Raw genomic sequence first — 26,286 nt, forward strand, 5'->3', positions numbered from 1 at the left:
AATAGGCATTATTATTAATAACATCATCATCATCAGGATGCCTTTTTAAACTCTCCCTGGATTTGCATTTTTTTCTTTTTTTTCCTCAATAGTATTTTATTTTACTAAATGTAAAGATAGTTTTCCACATTCATTTTTGTAAGATTTTGTGTTCCAAATTTTTCTCCCTCCTTCCTTTACCTCTCTCCTTCCCCAAGGCAGCAAACAATCTGATATAGATTACATATGATTTGTGTTTCTCTTGATCAGACCCAGGAATCTTGATCTTCCACAGTTCTAGGTGTTTGCCATGATTTACTTAGCCTGCTTTTAGTCCAGTGTTTGGACAAAAGGAATCCTATTCCATGACTGGCATGAGTTCCACCCCCACCTTTCCCAGGATATAGTAATAATAACAATACAAGAACAACACTATCAACAACAACAATAATGATAAATGGAGAGCTTGATTTCAGAATCAGGAAGGCCTGCTTCTGACCCATTCTGACTATGTGAGTCTGGGCATGTCACTTAACCTCTCACTGTTCTAGGCAACTCTCTTAGATAAGATATATTGCAGATAAAATGCTAATCTGCATTGGTAGAGGGAGTATCCTCTCCTGAAAGTTCCCTATGCCATGGTTCACAGGTCTATCTCCTATTTCCATTATCAAGATAATATCTATAATAATAACTCAAATTTCTATGGTGCTTTAAGAGTAACAAAGTGTTATTCTCCCCAGCAATACTGAGATAGGTGTTATTCCCATTTTACAGATGAAGAACCCAAGGATCAAAGGAGATAGTTGACTTGTTCACAGTCACACAATTAGTAAACATAGGAGCTAGTGATTAAACCAAGTCTGGTACTCATTCTCCTATACCATATTGCCCCAGAATCAAACAACTATTTATTGAGTCCTATATACATTTACATGTAGATAGCACAGGAGTGGTATCAGGAGTTGGGAGCGTGGACTATGGCTGAGAGAAAAAGGGTCAGCAGGGAGGTGCAGAGCTGTAGGACTAGGGATAGAAGCTAAGGATGTGTATATATGGGACCAAGTGCAGAGGGGAAGTTGAAGAGCACAGAAGCCATTCTACCAGGTTTTCACTCATTAAGGCACTCCCATCCTTATTCCCTCCCCACAGAGTTTACCTGTGTCTGCAGGGACAATTTTACAATGAATAGATTCAGAAAGGGAAGTTTATTGTTGGGAGGAAGAGGAAGAGAAGACAACATCCTCACCCACTCATACCCCAATCACCTCCCAGTTCATTCATGTTCTATTATGCTCTTAAGAGTTTCCAAGTTTTTTTCCAAGTTTTTTTTTAACTTTAGAGAGGTCTGGAGTGGGCAGAGCCTGTATCTGAAACCTGGAGTAGAGGAAGGACTTTTATTTCAATCTGGCTGTAGGTATGTCTCCTGTATGGCTTCCACTGGCACCCAGTGGCAGGTTTCGTGTATTCCAGCTATTTTAAATTTTTTTTCCAGGGGTATTTGCAATTGTACTGCCTTGGTTCCAGGGGATGGGGCTGAGACTCTAGGAAGTATAATCCCAGGACTAGACATTGGCTGGAGGAACATAAGCAGCACGTTGACCTTTAGATATGGCAGGACCAGGATCGTGGGGTAACCAGTCCCCAGAAGGTCATCTGTGTGAAAGAGGAGAGATTATGAGCAAAGGCCCTGAGGAGGAAGGATGGGGAAGAATTCCCTCCACCCTGAGTTGAATTTAAGCTGACACCCCATTCCCCAATATCAATCCAGTTCTAAATATATGAGCTTAGAGAAAGAGGAGTTCCATTGGCCTGAAAGCCAGTGTGTGTGAGTAGGGTAAGGGTTAGAGGGGAGTGGGGAGGTCAAGGCATTGTAGGGGTGGGGAAAGTAAACTGGGGCCTTGTCATTCACCTAGAACAACAGGTTACATTTGGGAAAATCTGAGCGCCTTGGCCTGGGAAGGGAAGGAGGAAAGAAAGAATTACAGAAGGGCTCCCTTACCTGGGACAGTGGACATTGTTTCCGGGCATACCATTCCTGACAGTACAAGCTGACCATTATTCCCTGGCCCAGGAAAAGCATAGTCCATAGGAGGACATTCCACACAGGCCCACTGTGCTTGTCATGCATCATGAAGTTAAGCATTGCTAGAAAGAAGAGATTAGATGGATCTGGAATTCCATTTCCCTGATCATTCCCCAACCAGCTGGCCCTCTTTCCCCCTTGCCTTCAACGTCTCTCCCAGGTATCCCAGCTCATCCTTGGGAATTGCTCCTCCCAAGTCACTACCCTAATCATGTCTCTCTAATTCCTCAAGAACTGTGCTCCATTCTTGGCCCCCAGACATTGGAGTATTGCCATGATACCCCTCCACAACTCCTAGACACCATCTCCCCAAACTATTAAATGAAAAATCCAAGAGCTCATGGATTATTTGCTATCTAGGAGAAGGGAGGGAGATAATTTTGGAACACAAGGTTTTGCAAGAGTGAATGGTGAAAACTGTGAATTTTGAAAATAAAAAGTCATTATTAAAAAAAACAAACAAGAAAAAAAGTGCTTGTGCTTCCTTATGCCCCATCTACCTTTTTCTTGTCTTACCAGAGGGAAAGAACTCGTCTCACTTCCCTTCTCTCTTCCCAATGCTGGGAAGAAGTAAAGTTAAGGATTCTTAGCCAAGATGTATTTCATTTAGCATGAAGTGGCTAAATGTGGGGAGAGCACTGGGGCTAGAGTCAGGAAGACTCATTTTCCTGAGTTTAAATGTAGTCTCAGACATTTACTAGTTGTATGAACCTGGCCAAGTCACTTAACCCTGATTTCCTCAGTTTCCTCATCTGTAAAATGAGCTGGAGAGGGAAAATGGCAATCTACTCCAATATCTTTGCCAAGAAAACCACAGATGGAGTCACAAAGAGTTGGACATGGCTGAAAAATAACCAAACAATAAAAACCTGAACATCTGATGCTCTGGCACTCAGAAGCCATCTTTCCCCCCGTCCTGTCTGTCTCTGCCTCCAAAAACTGCTCCATAATTTCCTCCTCTAAGAAGCATAGTCTGATTCATCTGCAGTCTAACTGTCCATCTCTGCTACACTGGATTTGTACAAAGGATAAGCCATCTTTATCTTCTTCTTCCTATACTTGTATCTGTGCTGGGCCATTGCCATTCATTTTGACTTTTGTCTTGCTTACTGGACTCTGTCTCTGAAGGAGAGAATAAGGTTGATCCGTGCATGAGATGGAACTTTTTACTTACTCTGGCTTAAATCCAATCCACTTGCAAGTCAAAGCATCACTCAAAATGCCATTGAACCTCTTTGAGAATGAAGGAGAAACAACTTATGTCTGTGTTTATGATTGTGTTATATGTATGTATTTGTTGCATCCATGTTGCATTGAACTAATATATGGAATTTGGTTGATGGGGCAAAGTAGAGCAATTCCATCAGCTTTACTCAGTCCCTTCTGGGATTTGGGGTGAGTTTTTGGGGAAAAGTTTTGTTAAACTGAATTTCCAAAGTGAATTATGAGGTATAGGAGAATTTCCAAAATGATTTTCTGACCAAAATTCACAGAGTAATTTAAAAGAATCTTGGGAGTCACCTCTGTTTTGTCCCCTCCCCTATCTACTTCCTGCTCAAAAAAATTAAAAAGGAAGTTTTGACCTGTAAGAGAGGCTGCATACCTGGTGATAATAAGTCAAGAAAGAAGCTATCAAATGCCAAAAGACAGCATCTGAGGATACCAAGGGACCACATAGAGACCAATTAAAACCATAGCAAAGTAAGTGACAAGTTCCTTCTCATATTCCAATCAGATATTAGTGACCTTTTTTTGCATTTATGTGCAAATTCTTTATACATGAGTTACCTCCACATGTGCTCCTACCTATTTTTGTTGGTATATGACCACTTGTGGAAGGGTGTTCCCATAGGAGTATGGGTGGGGTCTTGTCACTTCTCTTCCTATGCTTTATAATGTGTCTTTTGTGCCAGTAGAGCACCTGGAGTTGAGGAGACCTGAGTTCAAATTCAATTTCAGACACTTTCTATCTGTGTGACCCTAGGTGGGTCAGTTAAACTCAGTTTGCCTCAGTTTCCTCATTTGTAAAATGGGGATAAAGGATAGCATCTATCTCTCTCTCTTTTTTAATTTGCTGAGGCAGTTGGAGTTAAGTGACTTGCCCGGGGTCACACAGCTAGGAAATGTTACGTGTTTGAGGCCAGATTGGAACTCAGGTCCTCCTGACTTCAGGGCTGGTGCTCTATCCAGTGGGCCACCTAGCTGCCCCCACCTATCTCTTAAGAATTTTTGTAAGGATCAAATCAGATGATATTTCTAAAAATGCTCAGCATGGGGTCAGGCATATAGTAGGTGCTATAGAAATGTTTCTTCCCTCTCTTCTCTTTCTTTCCATTCCCTTTCCTTCCTTTGAACCAATATGGCCTCGAATTGCCTGGTAAAAGAAATATGGAGGTTGGGGCTAGTGTTATGGCTTTTGAATATGTCATATGATCATAGTTCTAGAGCTAGAAGGGTTATTAGCAGTCATCTCTAGTCCAAACCGTTCCCCCCCTCCATTTTTATAGATAAGGAAACTGAGATAAAATAGCATTCCTGAGATTCTATTGATAATAAATGGCAGAATGATGACTCAAACCCAAGTCCTTGGTCTTCAAGTTCCACCATCTTGTTACCACATCTTGCTGTTTCAGATTGTGATTAGTTTTAAAATATGTGTGTGTGTGTTTTCATGATGGGTGAAATTGGGTTAAATGATTTACACTGGGTTTGAGGCTGGATTTGAACTCAGTCCTCCCTATTCCAGGGCTGGTGCTCTATCCACTACACCTCCTAGCTGCCCCTCATGCTTCATTTTTAAGGGACCCTTGTGTCCAATAACAGCAGGGGGGCTTCAGTTGTGAAGCTGAGAATTCTTCCCTCTGGATTTCTGGTGTCCCTGTGCCTCTGTATCCCCTCCATCACGATTCACCCAGGAAAAGGATGTCACACAGAAAATCAAAGAGACTAACTAGCCCTGGCCAATGGCTGGGACTCTGCCTACCTCCAATGAGGAAGAGAATCAACATTACAGGGTAGAAGAATCCCAGAACAAAGCAGAAGATGTACTCGTGGACAATAGCGGAGACCAGGAACACACTGAGCATGGCTGGACCTCGTGCCTTGACACCTAGGAGCTAGACAGGGAGAGAGGGCAGAGGAGTGAGTCCATCAGGCAGTATTGTGAACTCTGTCCCCCTGAAGCCTTCCTAAGGAAGCCAGGAGGCAAAAGGGATGGGGTCTCAAGGACTGGAGAAGAAAAAGGCATCAGACTCACTCAGAAGAGTCCAGTTTTATGATATTGATTAACTATGTGGACTTAAACAAGTAATATTTCTTCTGGTCTCAGTTTATTCAACTCAAAAATCAAGAGATTGGATTAGCACTAGGATTCATGAACTTGCCCCCTAAAATTTTATAACTATTTAAATATGATGGATTTCTTCTGTCACCCTATTTTTATTTCCTCTGTAACCCTATGTTTTTTATGCATTTAAAAACATTATATGACATATTAATAAGAGGTTTTGTTTTTCTTGCCTTTTCATTAGATGGAGATTAGGTGGGTTGAGGAAGAGAATTTGGAGCTGAAAATAAAAGTATAAAAAACTCTGCCTAAAAAATAAATTTGAAAAAAATATTCTATGAGAAGGACTCAAAGCAGCTAGATGGCATTGTGGATAGAACACTAAAGTCAGGAGGACCTGAGTTCAAATATGACCTCAGACACTTAAGTTTCCTAGTTGTGTGACATAGGCAAGTTACTTAATCCAAATTGCCTTGCAAAAAGGAAAAATGGAGGAGTCCATAGGCTTCCCTAGCCTGCCAAAGGTGTCTGTGGAACAACAACAAAAAAAAGGGCTAAGAACTGCACTAGATGATCTCCAGGGTCCCAATTTTCAATAATCTCAGGTCTTTGCAATTCCAGAGACTTGTAAAAGAAGGAATGATACTGGAAATGATGGATAGGAGGCAGAAAATCATGAGGTCTATGGTGGCCATTAGCTAGGAACCTAGCCAAATCTTTGTGTAAGGAACTGCGAAGAGGGAAGGGGAGCACAAGGTGCAGTTCCTTCATTTGTAAAATTAAGTTCTTAAAAGGAGGTGTGTGGAAGCCTTTAAAAAAGGGCTCGATGGCTTCCTTTCCAGTTCTGATCTTGAATCTGTTCTAAAACTGAGTGAGGGATGATGGGTCAGGGAGAGAGGTGGGCTGAAGAATAAAATGTTGGACAAATAACAGCAAAGGAAAAGGAAGTTAGAAAGCTCCAGGGACTTTCCAGCAATTGAGTTTGAGGAGAGGAGCAAGTTGGAACAAGTCTGGGAGGAGGTTATAGGATATGAACCCTAAAATGGAAGGGATTTCATAAACTGTGTGGTGGGACCTTCTCATTTACAGATGAAGTCTACAGGATCTGGGAAGGCTAAGTAATTTAAACTAAGAAGGTTAATCTCATTTCTTTGATATTTACAGGGAAACCTTATTGACTAGGGACATGGAGACTTGTCCCAGAAGGTCTGAGAGTTTGGGGGAGTAAGAGTGGTCGTGGGGCTTTTTCTTACCCGAAGTCCGTCCTGATAGATGTAGCTGTAGAGCCAATCATGGACCACCACATTCCAGGTCCGATAGTAGTTAGAGAAGGATGTTGAGTTCCACCAATCCTGCGGATGGAAGGGCAGGGTCAAGGATTGGGCTGTTTAATACCGACCAGAGAGTTCCTATCACCTAATGACTCTGTCATAGTGCTCCCCAGTCCCAACAAGGACCACATGAATTTTCCAGAAGGCTGTGAAATGGCCAAAACCTCACCTTTTCTGGAGATACCAACTTAAGGAAGTAACTATCCTTCAACATTCCTAGTTCCTTATACAGATTTAATCTTAGAAAAGGATCTGATAATTGTATAAATATGTATACATATATTGGATTTAACATATTTTAACATGTGTAACCTGCCATCTAGGGGAGTGGGGGAAAGGAGGAGGAAATTTGGAACACAAGGTTTTGCAAGGATTAATGTTGAAAAATTATCCATGCATATGTTTTGAAAATAAAAAGCTTTGGGGCAGCTAGGTGGGGTAATGGATAGAGTACCAGCCCTGGAGTCAGGAAGACCTAAGTTTGAATATGACCTCAGATACTTAACACTTTCTGGCTGTGTGACCTTGGGCAAGTCACTTAACCTCAATTGCCTCAGCCAAAAAAAAGACAAAAGAAAAAGCTTTAATTAAAAAAAAATTAGAATAAGGGAAAAAAGAGAAAAGGATCTGATATCAAAGCAGATCTATACTTTTTTTACTTTCTATTTTTTTTTCTTCTTTGGGTCTTTGTCTTCTTTTACACAACAAATATGAAAATATGTTCTGCATAATTGAACATGTATAATGTATAACAAATTGCTTACTGTCTTAGGGAGGGAGAGGTGAGAGAGGAAGAGAAAGAATTGGAAGCTAAATTTTTTTTAATGAATATGGTTAAAAATTTTCTTTACATTTAATGGGGAAAAATAAAATTATTTTTAAAAAAGGATCTGATAAAGTAATTCACACTAAGAAGTCAGTGATCATTAAAGTTTGAGAACAGTTCACTCCTCATTGTGGGAGTTTGTACTTTTAATCAGGGCAGCTGGAGGGTACAGTGGATTGTAGTTTGGGGCCTGGAAATCAGGAAGCTTCATCTTTCTGAATTCAAATCCAGTCTCAAATACTTACTAGCTGTGTGACCCTGCACAAGGCTACTCAAGACCTTGTTTGGCTCAGCTTCCTTATCTATAAAATGAGTTAGAGAAGGAAATGGAAAACCATTCCAGTATCTCTGCCAAGAAAACCCCAATAAGGGACACGATGAATTGGACACAATTCAATAACAGCAATTGGGGGAAAGTCTTATTATAGCAAGAGAATGATTCTCTCTGTGTGTCTTTATCTCTCTGTCTCTCTGTGTGTGTCTTTGTCTCTGCCTCTGTCTCCATTGATTTGTACATATGTCTGAAATTTCTTCCATAGAGAAGCTGTTTGTAAGTTGATCTTAGGCATGGGATATATTAGGTTTGCCTGGAAAGCTAAGAGGTCAAGGGTATGTGTCAGCTGACATAGCTGGTATGTGTCAGAGACAAGCCTTGAACTTTGGGCTTTCTGACTTGTGAAACTTGTCCAAACAGCTTAACAATAGTCCTGATAGATGTAAAAAGCATTGCCAAGGAGAGAGACTTTTTTTGGGAGAGGGACATTCCCAATTTCTGAGATCATGTCCCTGGGAGATCACCTATTTTATTTATTAGTGAAGTTTTCTCTTTTCCCTTCACTTCTACTTCCCTCTCCCCTTCTTTCTACCTACCCTGTAGAACATTCGGTCTGCAAACCGTAGCATCTCTGCAAAGGCATTGAGCCAGCAATGAAGAAAGGCAAAGAATATGAGCAATAGCATGAAGATACCTAGGGATGATGGCAGGAGATTAGAACAGCCGCTTTCTCCCCTCTCCCTCCCATCTTTTGAGGTCAAATCTTGTTCTACCCAGATCAAAATCTCTTTCTCTGTCTCTGCTCTCTCTCAGTCTCTCTCTGTGTGTGAGAGTGTTTCCCCTTCTAGGACTCTTGCTTTCCCTTTTTGTGGAAGTTTTTTCCTTCAGTATCTCATGCCCCAAATAATCTTCTTAGTTTTAAGAACTGTTCCTAGCTGCTCACATCCTCCCACTCCCCCCTAGCCACTAAGCCAAGAGAAGCATCCTGTATCCTGCATCCTGTTTTGCATCCACAGTCTCCAGGAGGGACCCACCGGGCAATGTGGCATGCATTATGGAGAGCACCAGGGCTCGGGTACTGAAGGGCTCACGGCTCATGTTGTCAAAGACAGGCACACAGAGGCGACCGAGTATGAAACAGGCGTAGAACAGACACCCCAGGGCCTGGGGAGAGGATGGAGGCACAGGACACCGTTGGCAAGTATTTTCTGCATCCACCCATCCTACATATCTTATCTCATCTGGACCCCCAGCTTCTGAATCCTTCTCCCTAAACCCCCACCTTTTTTGTGCCCAAAGAATCTACCAGACCTTTTCCCACCCAGTTCTCTAGTACCTCTCCTTCCCCCCCAACAACAGATTACTTCCCTCCCACCACCTCCATCACTTCCCATCCTCTGACCTGAGCAAAGTTCTTGGCCACATAATTCCACCTGATATGGGTTGTCCTGGAGCAGTAATGGGGTTGTGTCACAGTCTCCCCAAGAAGTCTTACTTTTGAAACTTTGGAGTCCCCTCTCCCTCAGTTGCTTAATTATCCCCCCTCAGGTGGGGGAATACCTGAGAGATAGGGATCTGGGATGTCTGGTGCCTTCGGGTAGAAGGAGGGATCCAGAGCTTCAGGGCAGGGTCAAGGACCCCAGGGAGAAAGGGAAATCAGAAAGATAGGGTTTTAGGTGAGTTGGGCATTCAGGGTAGGACAGAAAGCTCTCACCTGGGATAATTCTCTCTATACATGAGTGTGGGGCAGAAGAGGAAGTAGAGGTAGCTGGAGAAACTGGGAGCTTGGGTTTTCTCACCTGTAGTGATGATGGAGACAAGGGCAAAGTGAAGAAGGAGGAAGAGTCTAGGTTAGGGGAGCAAGGATACTGAAGACTAATGGATTAATAAGGAGAAATGTAGAGAAGGACCAGACTCTGACGGGAGATCTAGTAGGAGTTGAGTAAGGAGAGTAAGGACACAAGGAATGAGAGGAGGAGGCAGATGATGGTTTTAAGGGAAGAATATAAGAAATAAAAATCTGTTCCAAGCCAACTAGTAGCAGGCAATCTTATTTTCCGTGACCTTACTCAGAGGTACTTTATCTCCTGAGGTCAGGTTTTACTCCACCCAGGGCACCCGTCTGTCCTCAGGCTTCCCATCCTTCTTCCTTTTACAGGAAACCTGTCTCACTTATCATCTCAGTTATCTTCCTAACAATTCTGATTGTGTCATTCTTTCCTCAGGAGCCTTCTGGGCTCTGTGTTACCATCTTTATGGTCTATTCCAGGGGAAAGAATGGTGGGTGACAAATCTAAGTCAAGTTGGAGGGGAAGCAACAAAGACCAGTGTCTGTGTTAAGGTCTCCCTTCTTTGCCTGGGAAGAGCTGATTGTGGTGAGGAATGAGAAGGATGGGGCAGGAGTTTTAGGGAAGTAGGGTGCATGGGGGCTGAAGAGTTGATATACTTATCAGAGGATTCACCTCCTTTAGCATGGAAGAGTGCAGGTGTGGCTTCCCTCAAGAAGGAGTAACTTTTCATCAGGAACCGAACCTGAGTAGGAGTTGGAAGAGAATCGTATTATATTAAAACTGGAAAGGGATGTTAGAGCTTGAGGTCAACAAATATTTACTAAACACCTGATGTATACAAGGCTCTGTGCTAGGTACAGTGTATTTACATAGCACTGTTTATAGCCATGATAGCATCTCATCTTTACAACAATGCTGGGAAGTAGATAGTAGGAGTATTCCCATTTTGCAGATGAGGAAATTGAGAGGAAAGGAGTTACAAAAGGAATTAGTGGTTCAACCAAAATTAGGACACAGGCTTTACGATAACCCAGTTTAGTGCATTTGGGATGGGGGAGATTGCATAGGAAATAGTATTCTCTGGTATTAAATATCAGTGTTAAAAGCTCTTTGCGTGCTCTTTTCAGCTCAACTTTTCTGTAGCCTCCCAATCTTCTTTTCAACCTTTTTAAACATTACTCCTCTTCATTAAGTCTGGCCAGATTGATTTTCTTGCTGCTACTTATTCAGGACAATCCATCATAATCTCTGGCTCTTTGTACTTGCCATCCCCCTTTGAATGGAAAGCACTGCCTCTGTATCTCAGTCCCTCAGAAACTCCTTGTTTTCTTTTACGTGAAATCTTTTCTGAATCTCACAGCTACTGTTGCCTTCTACTTTCAAAAAAACTAATCTTGATTTACTTTGTATGTACCTATTTGTATACATATTTCTACCCCTTCCTTCCACTCCATGTAAGTCCCTTGAGGAAAAGGTACTGTTTGGCCCAACACTTAGGACAGTCCTTACAATACAGCTGCTATTTCATAAATAATGATTGATTAATATTGACTCAAAATCAGGTTTATTCTGCCTTATGGCACTTAAAACACACTGTGATCCTGGCGGGGAGGACAAGGGGTAAAGATGGCAGAACATAGTAGATCAGTACTGGGTTTTCCTTAGTTGTACCTAAACATTCAGTATTTGGACTTCCTCTCAGTTGATTTCTTTGAAAGAGACTTTAATCTGACCCTGCCTTCATTATTCTTCCTTTTCTTTCTCAAGGTTAGCCCATCCCTCACAGATTTAACTGTTTCTGTGGAAACTCCCCACCCATAGGAGTTTCCCCCTCCACTTTCCAGGTTCAGCCCCTACCTGCTCAAAGACTAGAATGCAGCGGGAGGCAGGAGACAGCTGGTACTTCAGGACCACGTGGACTGGGAGGGCACACAACACCAAAGCTTGGATGGTGAGGAGCCCCGCTCCCAGTCCTGCCCCTACATACCAGGTCCACTGGCCCCTGCGTCTAGCCCATAGCCGGAGAGCCTGGTATGGGGCTAGGAGTGTGCATAGAAACATGGGCAGCCAGGTCACCAAGGCCAGGGGCAGCTGTCCGAAGCTGAAGATCAGGAGGTCAAACTCCAGCATTAACCTTGGGTGGAAAGAAGAGATACAGGAACGGTAGACTTACTAACTGCCATTCTTGATTTTCTCCTTTCCATGTTACCCCAACAGAACCTGGACCTCAGATATACCTTTCAACTTCCCAACCTGATCTTCCCATCTGATCCAACCTGGACTACATGAAATACTGTGTGTTTCATAGCTCCCCACCCTTCCCCTGAGTGCTGTTGATTATTCTGATTTATCCCATATATAGCTTCTTTGTACATAGTTGTTTGCATATTGTTACCCCCATTAGATTGTAAACTCCTAGAGGGTAAGAAAGTGTCTTTTGAATTTCTTTGACTTACACTTAGGTAATTAACAAATGCCTATGGGCAGACTAAATTAAGTAGGGTCTTTTGGGGGAGGTGGAATTTTGGACAATGATCTTTCCTGATGGTCTGAGTATTTTTTATACCCTTCCATACACCCCCTGTCTAGATATAAATGTTCCTAATGATACAAAATATAAAGCTTTTAGGTCTGCTGGTTTCCTTATACTGACCCTTTAATGAAAGTATTATCATACCCATTTGAAAAATTTACATTTAAGTCGGGGTTTTTTCCTCTCATTTTTTTCTTTTTGATTTGATTTTTCTTGAACAGCATGATAAATGTGGAGATATGTTTAGAAGAGTTGCACATGTTTTATATTGGATTGCTTGCTATTTAGGGGAGGGGCAGGTTGGGAAGGAAGGGAGAAAAATTAGGAACTCAAGATTTTGCCAGGGTGAATGTTGAAAACTATTTTTGCATATATTTTGAAAATAAAAAGCTATTATAAAAAAAAGAATTGCACATGTTTAACTTCTATTGGATTGCTCGCTAAGGGAAGGGAGAGATGGGGAGGGAGGGAGAAAAATGACAAGTCAAAAAAGTCAAACAAGTGTCTAGGATGGACTTTTAAGCCAAACCTCCTAACTATGTCAATTGCTTTTCCCACCCAAGCCATCTTTCTCAAGATTTTGGGTTCTCACCTACTCCTTTCTCCTACCTAATTAGCCCTTGTGTTTTCTCTTCAGTAATAACTCATAGAAAACTTAAAACAGAGTGGGACACATCTGGGGGATGGAACTGCTTAAGGAAAGATAAAAATGGTTGGTCTGGGAGGTGGAGAAAGGCTGTTATCCTAGTATAGGTTGTGGTCCCCAGGACACTCATACCTTCCTTCATCAATGAAGTCAATGGCCAGTGTGCTGATGATGAAGACACATAGTCCCGCAATGAACATATGATAAATGGTTCGAAAATGCTGCACCTCCATCAGCTCGCTGGAAGGACCAGAGTCGGATGAGATTAAGGGGTGGTCATTGGTCTGTCTAAACATCTTTCTGACTCAATCATATTTCATCTTGCTATTCCTTCCTCCCCTTCCTCTCCTGGAAATGTATGGGAAAATCAAGACCTAGAGCATCTTCTCTGCTCCACCCATGTCCCGAGGTCAGGATTCCTGATTTCCATCTGCACTCATCCCTTCCCCTACTAACTACTGCCCTGACCCCTGACTCACTCAAGTAATGACTTGCGGTGGATGAAAACTTTCCGTCTCTCCAGATTTGATTCCCGAGCTCTGAATGGAGATGGGGAACAGAGAAATTCCAGAGAGCAGGAGTGGTGCTTCTGCTCCAGAATGAGAGGGCTTCTGTTGCCCACCTTCCAGCCCTTACCTTTTTGGGGATTCCTGAGGGGCTGAGGTCCAGCCCTGAGGTGGGCGGGACTGCACAGCTTCCCACAAGGCCCGATCAAACAGCTCATTCAGCTGCTGGTGGGCTTGCTCCAGCAACTCTTCTTTCACCGCCTGAGGAACTTAGAGCCAAAGTAAAACAGCCCGGCCAGATTTCTTCATTTCTTAGTCTTGGATCGTCACTGACTACTGATTCCTTCCGTCCTTGCCTTCTCCTCTTCCCCCTCCGCCCCCAACACTTTTTTGACCAAACTCTAGGCTTATTTGACCCCATCTCCTTATTAACCTTTGACCCATGACTGATTTTTTAAATCCAAGACAAGACTTTCCCCTCTAACCCAGTCTTCATCCTTTCCCTTACCTCAGGTCCTGTCCAACTGGACCTCTGACTCTGGGACCTTATCTCTGACCTCTAACCCAGTCTCACTCACCTTCATGTGCCTTGTCAGTTGTACCAGGTCAGGAACCCCATGTTCTTTGGTACTTTCTAAGAGAGAGAAAGGCCATTGGCCACATCCCAAAGTAGGCCATGTTGTCTTTGACCCAGAGCCACCTACACTGAGACTTTTTAGAATACAGATTCTTATGTTCCTTTCCTTTCTCTCATTGCCCACCCCTTCAGCTTCTCTTCCATAAGAGTTCAAGGCCAGCATCAAATATGAGATCAGACTAATTGGGCAAAGATTGCAATATTAGATAATTTTCTCTCAGGCAAACAAAGTCTGAAATTATAGGTTTCACTTAGAACCTCCTGTTCTTCCAGTGCAGTAGAAAGGACTGACCCTCATAAGGCCTTTTCAACAACACATTGTCCGATCCTTCCCTGGGCTGCCCCCATGTCCTGTCTGACGGGTCTTCCTGTACTCTCTCAAGACTCACCATTGAGGGGGGAGATGTTCCCTTGTTTCTCTTCCAGCCCCTCTCTCCTCCGAAGCTGGGGCCCTGCTGGTTCCATGATGTGTGTGAACAAACAACCAGCTCCCCTCACAGCACCTGCCCCAATCGGCGTCCCGGCACTGTGTGACCAGTGTGGACTAAAGTCCTCTCTGGAGGAAGGGGCCTATTAGGCCCCTGATAAGTTATCTTATGAGGATGAGGGTTCCTAAGAATGAACTTTGCCTCTGTCAAAGGGATCTAGGAGTCCACCCCCTACCTCCAGTTCAGCTTCCTGTCTCCCAATTCCTCCCGCCCCTCTATATGCCATCCACTGACTATGGTAGTGATTGTTGGTTGTGCAGGGCTCTGCCCATCTAAAGTCTTTATCAATCTGATGTTCTCTCAGCTGCCTCCCACCCAGAAGACTGAAGGTCAAGAAAAGATGGGAAGCACGTTGTCTCCTTGCTGACTCATGGAACCCCAGAGATACCTGCTCTCTCTCCCTAGTTCTGTGGCACTAAAAATACCCAAGAGGATACGAATAATTGGAAAATGTCTAGGGAAGAGATTATTCCCCCATTCCCAACCCAAGAAAGTTACAAGAAGCTATCTAGCTTCTTTTTAACCACCTGCTAGGTCCGTGTGGGGTCACATCCTACTTTCCCTGAGATAAACCTGGAGGAATAAGACTCTGTTTTTATTGTTTCTTCTGTGAAAATGGGAGTAGGGATTGGGGGAGGTAGTTCTGGAGATTAACTATTAACTTTTCTCTTTCTCCATGTGTTCAGAGATCAGTGTCAGGGACAAAGTCCCCAAAGAAGGATAGAGAACATGACAAAAGGCAGATATTGCTCCCTCTGCCTTGGGGATGGGATGGGATTGGTCTGGAACATTTTCAACCAAAGGACTTCTAAATGTCTCAGGAAGGATAGAGATGAGTCAACAGGAAAAGTCTAATGTTCAAGAAATGGGAGATTGAGCTGAATTGAAGAAAGAATGAGCCAAGGGCTATAAGTATGTGTGTGAGGAGAAGTGGGACAGGGGAAGGAGATAATCACACATAATAGACACCAAGACCCCAGTTGAGCTTTATTAACAATCCAACCCAACACCAACAGTCTTCCCAATTATCATGTAGTTGAGTCACTGACATACACACAGCTTGAGAAAGAACCAGGGGGAGATGCTGGGGGGGGAGGGGGCAGGGGAACCCCGGGCTCTTCTTCCTGGAGTTCTTCATCACAATAAATAGACCATGATGGTGCCCCCCCAAACCAGCTCCATCAGGGGCCCCAGATGCTCTTCCCTGCCTCTGCTTTAACCACTGGAGTCAGAAAGACAGAGGGAGTTTGCATCTGATTCAGTGGGGCTGGTCAGGTTTTGTCCCATTCGGGTTACACACCAACATGGTCCTCTACGCAGCCCTTGAGATGACCGGCACTGGATAGAGACACAGAGTTAGAAGTGAATGGATCTCAGTTCTCACAGAAGACTGTCAATAAGCCAATGGGGTGGGAGAAGTTGGATCTGGGGAAGGAAATGCTGGACACCTAGCTTATATATATATAAATAATGCTCTCTAGGCTCCTAGCCTTCACCCACCCATGACCTCTGTTCTTCCCAGTTTTCCTTAGTTTCTCTCACCATCTAATTTCTGTCTATCCTTCAGAACCTAGCTCAAGTTCCTTAACCATTCTGATCCACAAAATGATATTTCCTTCCCTCCTACTGCTTAAACCTTCACTAGTTCCTTGGTCAATAATCAATACTGCCTTGAATAATTGTTAGTTATCTCTTCATGCCCATGTATCCCCCTCCCTTTAACTCTTCTCTCTTCCTCCCTCTCCATTTCTCTTCCTCTCTCTCCTCCTCCTCCTCCTCCTCTCTCTCCCTCTCTCTTTATCTTCCTCTCTCTCTCTCTCTGTCTCTGTCTCTGTCTCTCTCTGTCTCTTTGTCTCTGTCTCTGTCTCTGTCTCTCCCCTCTCCTCCCCTCCCCTCTTCTCTTCCTTTCTCTCCTCTCTTCTCTCTCTCTTTCTCTCTCTCTCTCTCTGTCTCTCTCACTCTCTCTCTGTCTCTCTCCCTCTTCTTTCTCTCTATCTCTCTGTATGTGTCTCTCTGTCTTTCTCTCTGTGTCTCCCTATCTCTCTTACTTTCTCTTTCTCCTATCGCCTCTACTTATTTAATAAGCTCCTTGGGAATAGCCACTGTACCTTGTGCTTTTGTCATATGTCCCTAGTGTTTAATGCCATGCCTTATACGAATAGTAATAGGAGCTCCATAAATGTCTGTGAGCTAATTGAAGGACATAGGGAAGGGGATGAAAGTGCATCCTCACCTGCCGCTTCCTGTAGAAGCCTTTGTGGTCACAGTTGGGCACATAAAGAGTCCAGGCCCCACGGTAGACCTCAGCCTGGAGCTGCTGTAACACTGTGTCTAGATGGCGGCGGCACGGACCCTGGCGGAACATGGATGGTGTGATGGTGGGGAGACAAGAGGTTTTTAGAACTGGATTAAATTCCAGAGGCCATATACTCCCTCTTCCCTGACATCCCTGGGTAGGAGGGGCTGCAGACTCAGCTTCCCTCCATTTCTTCTGTGATACATCACTCTGGAGTGGTCCTTACTAATAAAGAGAAAATTAGCCAAGCAAGCCTACCTTGCTTGCTTGGAAAGAGGCTTACCTCTACCCTTCAAGCTTAACCCATTATGAATTAAAAGATTGGACCTTTCTGAGCTGAGAGTGATCCATGGAACCCTCCCCTAAGAGGCAGATTCAGGGATGTTTGTTCCCAAGATCTTTCTGTTTCCATCATTATTTCCTCCCCTTTTCCCCACAGGGTTGCCCTCAGCACATCCCACCCTTTATCATCCCTATTGCTCACCATCTCACTGTCTTGTCCACCCCCAGGACTGGCTCGGGAAGTAGTGGAGGGGGTGCTCAAGTTCTTCTCTCGACCTCCACGGTTCACATCCTGCTGTTGGGGGCCCCCTGTACTGGGCTTGGTTCCCTTGGGATTCTCCCCTGTGGACAGACATGGTGGAGAGTGAGGAAGGGAGAATTGTATTCAGGATGGGAGATAAGAGGAGGCCCCTCCTCCAAGACTTGGAAAAGAGATGAAGACCCCCTAATCTTCAGCTCTTTGCTAAGTGAGAAGATGAGAAAGGCTTTGGGTTGAGTTGTGGAGAGCCCAAGTTTGGGGATCAGAAATACTGAGTCCTAATACCTTTCTGTGTTTTCATTTCTTCATTTGTCAGTTGGTGCTTAATATTATTTATCTTACCTACCTTATTAGGTTGCAGTGAGGAGGAAGCAGATGTAAACGGATTTTGAAAAATGTAAAGTGATATAAAAAATGTGAGAAATTGTTCTTCTGTTTGGATGTGTAACATTCTCAGGAAGTTCACTAGCTCTGATTTCTTAGTGAGCATTCTGCAAATGGCCAGAAGGGGGAATCCCAAGCTCAGGAACTGATGGGATGCAGCGGGGGAGAGAGGAGGGGTCAGCAGGGACAGAAAAGGAATGTGTGTCCCCTTCCTGACCCTGCTTGTGACTCACCCCTACCCCTCCCGGTGCCTGAGATTTGGTTTCACTGAGAGAAATCCAGCAGGGGGTGGAGGAGGGGTCCCTGTTGGATCTCTCTCTGGTCCCTTAACCCGGTCCCGGAGGTGGAAGGAGGGTGTGGTAATCTAGGATGGAGAGAGTGGGGAGGATTAGGAAAGAGAATGGGGAGTGTCTTTTGAGCTGTACACTTACTTCTCACCATAGGGAAAGTCTAGGCAAGGGAGTTGGTGGGAAGAGATTTGTGGGATGCAGGATATGATATTCATTGGGCAGCAGAGGACAAAGAGAGGGAGGATTGTGTACTTCTTGGAATTATCCCAAGTAAAGGAGTAATAATCAGTTCTATCTCCTTACTAGCTCTAAAAGGTCTATGTCCCTCTTGCCCCAAAAGCAAAAGCTGACCTTTCCTCCATCTCCTTGTGACCAGTGAGAAAGTCTCCTGTGTAACATTATCTTTTTCTAGTTCCACCAGCTTAAATCCATAAATCTTTCTTTGTAAATCCCAAAATTCTTGAACTGCCTAACACTGGTGTTTGGCAAACAGTAGCCTACCTTTCTATTTCCTTGGTATCCAAATATACCACACGACTAACCTCAATCCAAGTCACATAGTCAATCCTGGGTTGAGGCTGGACATCCTAGACCTAACTATTTTCTATCATGAAGTGATTGTAAGCCTTGTCCCACCACCTACTATAAACTCATATATATTGGGGGGAGGTGAGGGTTTCTTATCTTCTTCTCCACCACTTTTTGGGGTTGACTTAATCCTTCTGTTCCACCCTCTGACTCAACCTAGTCATATCCATATCCTTTCCCTGCTGTTTTCTTCTATCCCTTTTCCTTTGATGCCCTTTCAGTCCCTAGAAATCCCCTAATGTCCCTCTAAATTCTGCCTCAACTCTGCCCTCTTCATAACCTGGTGCCCCCTCCCTTCCTCTTCTAAACTTCACTCAAACTCATTACTTTGATCCTGCCACTGACCTCCTTTGCCACTTCTTGATTGAGATGCTCCATATTCTAACACTGGTCATTTCCACTGACTCTTTCCCAGGTCTGGAATTCTCTCCCTCCTCCTGCCCACCTCCTGACATCCCTAGTTTTCTTTAAATCTGGGTTAAAATCTCCCTTCTACAAGAAACCTTTCTCTTTCCCCCTTAATGCTAGTACCGTTCCTCTGTTAATTATCTCCAATCTATATTGTTTCTATTTTGTTTGTATGTGGTTGCTTTCATTTTGTCTTCCCATTAGACTGAAAACTTTTGGAGAATAGGGATTTTTTTTGGCCTTTCTTTATATCTCCAGCACTTACACGGTGCCTGGCATTTAGTAAGCATTTTAAAAATGCTTCTAGACTGACTGACCTTCTCTGTCTAGTGCTATTAGGGAGGGCTAAACAGATCAGGAAAACTTTCTGCAGGCTGGGTTATTCTCCATGCCATTTCCAAATGTGTTTCCCTGGGTGCTGGAAATATAGAGACTGCTATCCTAATTCTTCTTCTCCCCCACTTGCTCCCCATACCATGGGTGGCTGACTGCACGGGAATAAGGGAAGAAAAGCATTTACAAATATGTTGGAGATTTTTTGTGTTCTTAGCTCCATCCCAGAGAAGTGGAATCTAGGAAGCTGGAATTTTCGCCCCTTCCCTGATTGCCGAGTCTTGAGCAAGAAGAGCTTGGCATAGTGAACTGGGATATTGTAATTAGACTCCCAACTCTGCCTGCCACCTCAGTGAAACAAGAGGAAAGGAATAAGAGGGTTTGTGAATCTAAAAAGGCATTGTAAAACAGTGAATAAAAAGTGTTGGAGATCAGTCATGGAAGACCTGGATTCAGATTCCTTCTCTTGCACTTACTGGCTATCTGACTGGGCAAGTCACAATTTTTTTTTTGGGGGGGGGGGCAGGATGTATGTAGTGGGAGTTTCTGGCAGCTTCCCAGCACTTGGGAATTCTGACACTAGGAGTTCCCTCAAGATAAATAAATAAAAATCCTGCATGTATTCCAAAATCTCTTCTGGGCCCCCAACTCAGATTCCACAATCTACCTCATGGGGACAAGGAGTAATAAAATATAGGTAACGGTAATACGGTGTGGGACTCTGCCTCCCCTAGTTGTAACTTCCACCTCTGTCCACCACTTTAGCTTTATCTCCCTGGAGGCTCCCCTTTGTACTTAACCTGAAGAAGGAGTGCTGCTCGGTAGAAGAGAAGAAGGACCAGGGATGGGTGCAAAGACAATGAATGAGGGGGTAGAGTTGGGGTGGGGCACAGACTCACAATTCTGAGGGCGGTGCGCTCCTTTGGGAGTTGAGCTCACCCAGGCACCTAGAAGGAGGTGAGGCTGGGCTTTGGAACTCACCTGATGGCCCCCTGGACCTTCGGCAACGACCCCGGCCAAGCAGCAGTGCTCGGAGTGGTGTCTCATCCTCTTCAGGGGGATGGCATTGTAGCCCTGGGCCACAGTTAGGGGTGTAGACCCCGCATGGTTCCCCCTCCCGTCTGACGCACCCTCCATTCTCTGCACACCCTTCTGGCTGCGGCTGTACCCCTTCCTCCTCCTCCAAGCAGCCCCCAGGGCAGCCCGCCGGCGCCCCCTGCCCACAGTCCGGACACCGTGCCGAGGTACCCAGGCGGGCACTCAGAAGCACGGACAGCAGCAGCAACAAGAGCCCGCGGGGGGTCATGGCCTGGCTTTCCACCCCTTTGTCGGAGCGCATCTGCAGGCTCCCGCAGCCCCTCTGCCTTAAGTAACCGGCCAGCCCTGGGCCGGCCCCTTTAAGAGCCAGGTGAAGGGGGGGGGCTGGGGCATCCCCCAAACTGGGTGGGACTCGAGAGGGCCCCACCCCCACCTGAGTATTCTCTCCTCCCTCTTCTCATTGTTTATTTCCAAAATTGTCTTTTTTTTTTTCTTTTTCTTTTTTTGCTTTTGTTCCTGGGAATCTCGCCCGGAATTTGGGAACAGGGCAGCTGGTTGGGGGAGTGGGAGGAGAGTGTGGGGGAAGGGGAGGCGGGGAATTGGGATGAAGAGAGAGAACCTGAGAGAGTGCGTATTTGGGAGACTTAAAGGCGGCCTGAAGTTGGTGGGGATTTTGAGAGAAAGAAGGGAAAAAATAGAGCTGAGGCTGAGATGAGAAAGAATGAGACAATTGTGGAAATCATTAAAAGGAGGATACAGAGTACAGATAGGGAACTGGGCTAGACGGGATAATAGGGTTGAAGGCAGTTATAGGGAAAGCCTGGTGGGGATGGAGAATAAAGAGCAAGAAATGAGCCATCTAAGTAAGAATGAGAAAAGCTCGGAGGGTTAAGGTTAGAGAAGGAAGAGATAGCGGAGTTGAATGGGGCTGGGAGGAGTGTCCAGGGGAACGAGGTATATTATCTCCCAGAGGGCAGAGGAGAGCTTTCGGGGGATAAAGGGTACAATGGGGACAGTTGTGGGCTGGGGAGGAAGGCTCATCTCGTGTGGGGGTTGGGATAGGGTTGTGAGCCCGAGAGGACCGGAGTATCTGTGAACCTGAGATTGGGATAGAAGTTAAGGGAACACTGAGTGATTGGGGGACAAGGGGGAAGGAGTGCTTCGTGGCCGGATAGAGAAGGGATAGAACCCCGAACCTTCCAGCAGAACCGATCGTCTCCTTCGGCTGCTCATTATCAGTTCCCTAATATCATTCCACTTTCCACTTCATTTATTTTGCAGAGAACTCTCTGGGACCAACTCCATCAGAAAGGAAGATTTGTTTTATGTGCGAGAGTTGCGGCTAGGGCCCATCAGGGCTGGAACTAGTCAAAAGCATATTCTGCTTCAGCTCAGAAATTCATATTCCCTTTCTGATTCCCCTTCATCTCCCCCCACTGTTGGCTTCCCTCCTCCCCTCCGATCTCACACATACACACCCTCTGTGCTCCTGGCTCAGGCCACAGGAAGACAGCATCGTTTCCTTCTTCAGCCCACACCCTCCCAGCTCCTCATTATGCAACAGCCACCTCATTCTTTCCTAAAACAAGGCTCAAAGCTTGTGACTAAGTTTAAATTCTGGGCCCCCAAGCAAGAATTTCAGCCAGGGCCTTCAAGCTATTCCTTAATCACAAAAGAAGCTCTAGTCTGGTGAAATCCTTTCTCCCACCCTTCCCTGATACTGAGCTACTTAGAATTTCTGCTGCAAAATTTGGGGAAGAGGGTAGGACTTGAGGAAAAGGAGAGATGTGGTCCATAGAATTAAAGAGCTGGAAAGGCCCTTAGCTATCAACTACAGTTCAGTCCAACCCCCTTATTTTACAAAGAAGGAAACTGAACAGCACTGGGGTTCGTATCAGTGTATTCTGATGGCAGTCTTTCCCTTTCCACTGCAAGTGGGTCCAGGTCAGCAGCTCAACAAACAGCTGTCACTCACCACCAACCCACTAATGTTATCAACTTGGAATTCAATTCAATTCAACAAATAGCATTAACTGAAACATCAGATCTTCTCATCTATCCCTTCTGTTTCCCTAAAAATTCTCTTATTCCAGGTGTCAGTACTGGAGGAAAGAGGAGCTGTGTTCATGTCCTCAAACTTTCAACATTATTTATTTCTGTTTCTGGATGTTCTTGACTCAGGCCTTTTGCCCCCGGGGGGTTCCAGCTCCACCCTCTAACACTGAGAAAGGGAGAGGAAAAGGAAATTAGGGAGGTTTGGAGAAGAAATGTTCATGTCCCCTTTCAGATCCCAGCTGCTATCTGAAAATGAAGAGGTTTTTTTGTTTGTTTATTTTATATGTAGCTTTGCCCACAATCACAGACCTGGTTCAAATTCTGGGGATTTCTCACAGAAATTTTCTCTTTGGATCTTGCTCCTAGCCTGGAAACATCAGACAGAACTTGAATGTCTAGGTTTCTGTTACAAGAGGAAAAAGACCCTCAGGTCTCATGTAGAGTAAACATGTGGAAATCCAAATGATCATATAAGATCATTGACTAGAAAGAGAATGGAGATATGGAAGTAACCTACTCCAAGTTCTTCATTGAACAGATGGATAAACTGAAGCCCAGGAAGGGTGATTTGTCCAAAGTGTTAGGTGACAGATTCCAATCTAGCATTCACATTGCCCCACTGAGTCTTTCCAAGGGCTCACACCTCCAATGATCAAAACAACCATCCTTTCTTCTCCCTCAGGTTAGCACATCTCCTTCTAGAGACCTACGCAGATCCTTCAGATTTATGTTGCTACCTTAGGGCTGAGCCCCGCCACCCCCCCCCCAAAAAAAGGAAAAGTCTTTAGAATTGCTAGAGAATAAAACACCATTTCCTCCTGGGGAGCCTTACCTTCCCAAGAACCTAGATATATTCCTTCAGATTTTCAATACAGCTATAGATGAAGCCTTCCGGAAAAGAATAAGAACCCAAAGTTGATTTTAAAAAATTGACTCCCCCAACTTATACACATAACTCAGGAGACCAGTGAAGTCAAGGTCTAGGCTTTCTGCCTAGAAAACTGAAAAGGGGAAAGACTTGGGTTAGAGATAGTCAGAATGAGGATGTTCTTCAGTGACCACTGTTGCCACCTTAGGGGCTGAGAGGTTTCTTGAACACAAACTACCTTCCAACCCAATCCAACTTCCATGTAATAGATTGAAGTCAATTCTCTGTGTGTATGTGTGTGTGTGTGTGTGTGTGTGTGTGTGTGTGTATGGGGGAAACCAAGATTGTTGAATGGTAGGAAGTAATAGAGTGGGCTCCTGGTCACAAATTCAAATCCACAGCAAAGTATTATGCTGTCAGTTGGTAGCTTTGTCATTTATTGGTAGCTTTGTCATTTATTATTCAGTCCCAGATTACAGTTTCAGGGCAATGGTGTTGCAGAGTAGGGAGGGCTAGGATAGTATATGGAAGGAAGAAAAAAATTCAAGTCTATAGCTATAGTAGCAATAGTGTGACTCAGACCATAGGGTCTTACTTTTACCATCTAAGCTTAACTTGCAGAGGAATAACCGAAGTGGGAAACCTGGACCAAAGGGGAACCTATTGTAAAGACCGCGTATTTTAAAATCAGCCAGAGTCAGGAATTCAGGTTAGGGGAAAATCGTCAACCTTTATTCTCAGTGAAGAAAGATCAGAGGTGGAAGAGAATGGGCAATAGCAATGTGTGTAGCTAAGTCAAGAAGCTAGCTAGACCAGCAGCCACATGACCAGCAGCTACTAGCATAGAACCCAAGCTCAATCTCTCCCAGCCTCTCTTCCTGTCTCTCTGCCTCCACCCACCAAAATCATCATTTCCTATACAACACATTAGGACTTGCAGAGAGAGTGGGCAGGAACCATTCTTTATCCAATCATGTATATTAATAGGGTATAGTCCAATTACTATTTAGCCTCATGTGCATGGGACCTCAGTGCATCAACTCAAGCCTCAGCCCATTACATCTCCCGCTTTCTTTTGTTTTAGAACACAGGTGGTCATGCCATCCCTGACTCCTCAGGGAGGTCAGAGCCCCCAAGGGGAGGTGATCACACCCTCTCTAACTTCTCAGGGAAGGAGGTGAAAGCACTAAAAAGAAGATGATCACACCCTCCCTGACATCTCAGGAAGGGAGATGAAAAGCACCAAAGGGAAGTGGGGGTTGCTAGCGGGTTTCTGGGCTGAAGGGTCTTATTATGCACAAACCCATCAACATGGGAGGTATTACACAAGCACATAGCAATAACACAGAGGCTATTAGGGATGACCCTGCCCTCAGTCAGCGCAGGCTCGATGTGGTGTAACAGACATGAATTGTACACGTAAGTAGCGGAATAACAAACAATATAAATCAACATGGTGTTGCAAAAGATAACCAGAAGTCCTAGAAGGAGGGTATGTAAACAACATTCACACATACACCTTCTTCAGTAGCCAAGAGATCATCCAAAACCAATCTATTGTCCATTGCTTCACAGTCAGGGAATCCAATGATCCCCCTGAGTTTTTGAAGTCCTGCAAAAGTCTTTTTATGTGTTAGGGAATCCAATGATTCCAGCAGATTTTGAAGTCCTGTAACAGTCTTAACATTTCTCAGAGAATCCAATGATTCCTGAGAGTTTTCAAGTCCTATGTCTCAGAGAATCCAATGATTCCTGAGGATTTTCAAGTCCTACAACAATCTTATCATGTCTCAGAGAATCCAATGATTCCTGAGGGTTTTCAAGTCCTATGTCTCAGAGAATCCAATGATTCCTGAGGGTTTTCAAGTCCTACAATCTTTGACGTCTTTGAGTCAAATGCCATAACTGCCACGCTCTTTCAATGGTGAGCACAATCAGCAACAGAACGACCCGATGTTTCTTGGGTCTTCTCCTTTGTTTCAAGGGTCTGCTCTGTCTCTCTGTGATGGACAAGGCGAATATGGCTCGTTGGCACCCATCTGATTCCTTCACCACCTGTAGAGATACAAGCAAACCCTCTCCCCCAAGCAGTTAGCCTATCTGGTCCTTTCCATTCACCACTTTCTGGGTCTCTCCACATCACCTGGTGATTATCTAAAGATAGTGGAGCTGCTCGCACTGGACACTGACCTTCCGGTGGGTTATAACCAAAACCTGTCTGCCGGAGCCAGTGCATCTTTGTCAAAAATCAAGAAGTTAATAGTATAAAGGGCTAGATTTAGAAGTTCTCTAGGGTTACCTGTGGCTCCCCCTTTCTTTTGTTTTTGGAGGAGCATCTTAATATCTCTGTTTCTTCTCTCTACTATTGCCTGTCCTTGAGGATTAAAAGGTATGCCCGTGGTGTGTAAAATCTTATACTGTGCACAAAAGTGTGGAAAATGTTTCAAACTATAAGCAGGACCATTGTCTGTTTTTATTGCTTGTGGCACACCCATAATGGCAAATGCTTGTGTGAGGAATTCAGTGACCACTCGGGCTGTCTCTTTTGCTGCTGGTACTGCAAAAGTGAATCCCGAAAAGGTGTCTACCACAACGTGGATAAAAGATAGATGACCAAAAGATTTATAATGGGTCACATCCATTTGCCAGATTTCATTGGGCCTCAAACCACGAAGGTTCTTCCCTGGAGGCAGTGTAGGAGCGTGGAAAGGAAGGCAAGCCATACAGGCTTTTACTATGCTCCTAGTTTCCTCTCTTGTTATTCCAAATTGTAAACGTAAAGCTCAAGCAGCCTGATCATATTTAGAATGAGATTCCTGGGCTTGGAATAAATGGGTATTGGCCAACATAGTTAAAAGGCTATCTGCCTTTGCATTGCCATCAAAAATGGGACCTGGAAGTCCACTATGAGAGTGGACATGTAATATATAGATCTTACCTGGATGCTTTCTCACTTGCTCTTGAAGTTTCTAAAGAGTGATATAGTTAGAGGCTGCAAATTTTATTTGGCTGTGGCAATTTTTTGTACCACACCTACTGAATAGGCTAATCAGATATTATATTTATGTCTCCTGGATAATAAGTAAGAGCTAGAATGATCGCA

General features: G+C 44.4%; 2 protein-coding genes across 2 annotated transcripts; both read right to left on the reverse strand.

Moving 5' to 3' along the window:
* Positions 1 to 878: 878 nt before the first annotated feature.
* Positions 879 to 15,290, reverse strand: SOAT2 (sterol O-acyltransferase 2). Its single transcript, XM_023505567.2, has 15 exons — positions 14,284 to 15,290; positions 13,836 to 13,891; positions 13,388 to 13,518; positions 13,231 to 13,290; positions 12,884 to 12,991; positions 11,430 to 11,706; positions 10,245 to 10,314; positions 9,497 to 9,581; positions 9,185 to 9,230; positions 8,817 to 8,946; positions 8,379 to 8,476; positions 6,605 to 6,703; positions 5,049 to 5,181; positions 1,982 to 2,127; positions 879 to 1,635 (listed from the first exon to the last, which is right to left on the reverse strand). The coding sequence occupies exons 1-15, from the start codon at positions 14,357 to 14,359 to the stop codon at positions 1,585 to 1,587; spliced, it is 1,566 nt and encodes a 521-aa protein (XP_023361335.1). The 5' UTR covers positions 14,360 to 15,290; the 3' UTR covers positions 879 to 1,584.
* A 56-nt stretch (positions 15,291 to 15,346) lies between these two features.
* Positions 15,347 to 20,601, reverse strand: IGFBP6 (insulin like growth factor binding protein 6). Its single transcript, XM_003772639.4, has 4 exons — positions 20,204 to 20,601; positions 17,163 to 17,302; positions 16,616 to 16,735; positions 15,347 to 15,720 (listed from the first exon to the last, which is right to left on the reverse strand). The coding sequence occupies exons 1-4, from the start codon at positions 20,559 to 20,561 to the stop codon at positions 15,598 to 15,600; spliced, it is 741 nt and encodes a 246-aa protein (XP_003772687.3). The 5' UTR covers positions 20,562 to 20,601; the 3' UTR covers positions 15,347 to 15,597.
* Between the last annotated feature and the right edge of the window lie 5,685 nt (positions 20,602 to 26,286).

The sequence above is a fragment of the Sarcophilus harrisii genome, chromosome 5, assembly GCF_902635505.1.
Source record: "Sarcophilus harrisii chromosome 5, mSarHar1.11, whole genome shotgun sequence".
NCBI lineage: Eukaryota > Metazoa > Chordata > Mammalia > Dasyuromorphia > Dasyuridae > Sarcophilus > Sarcophilus harrisii.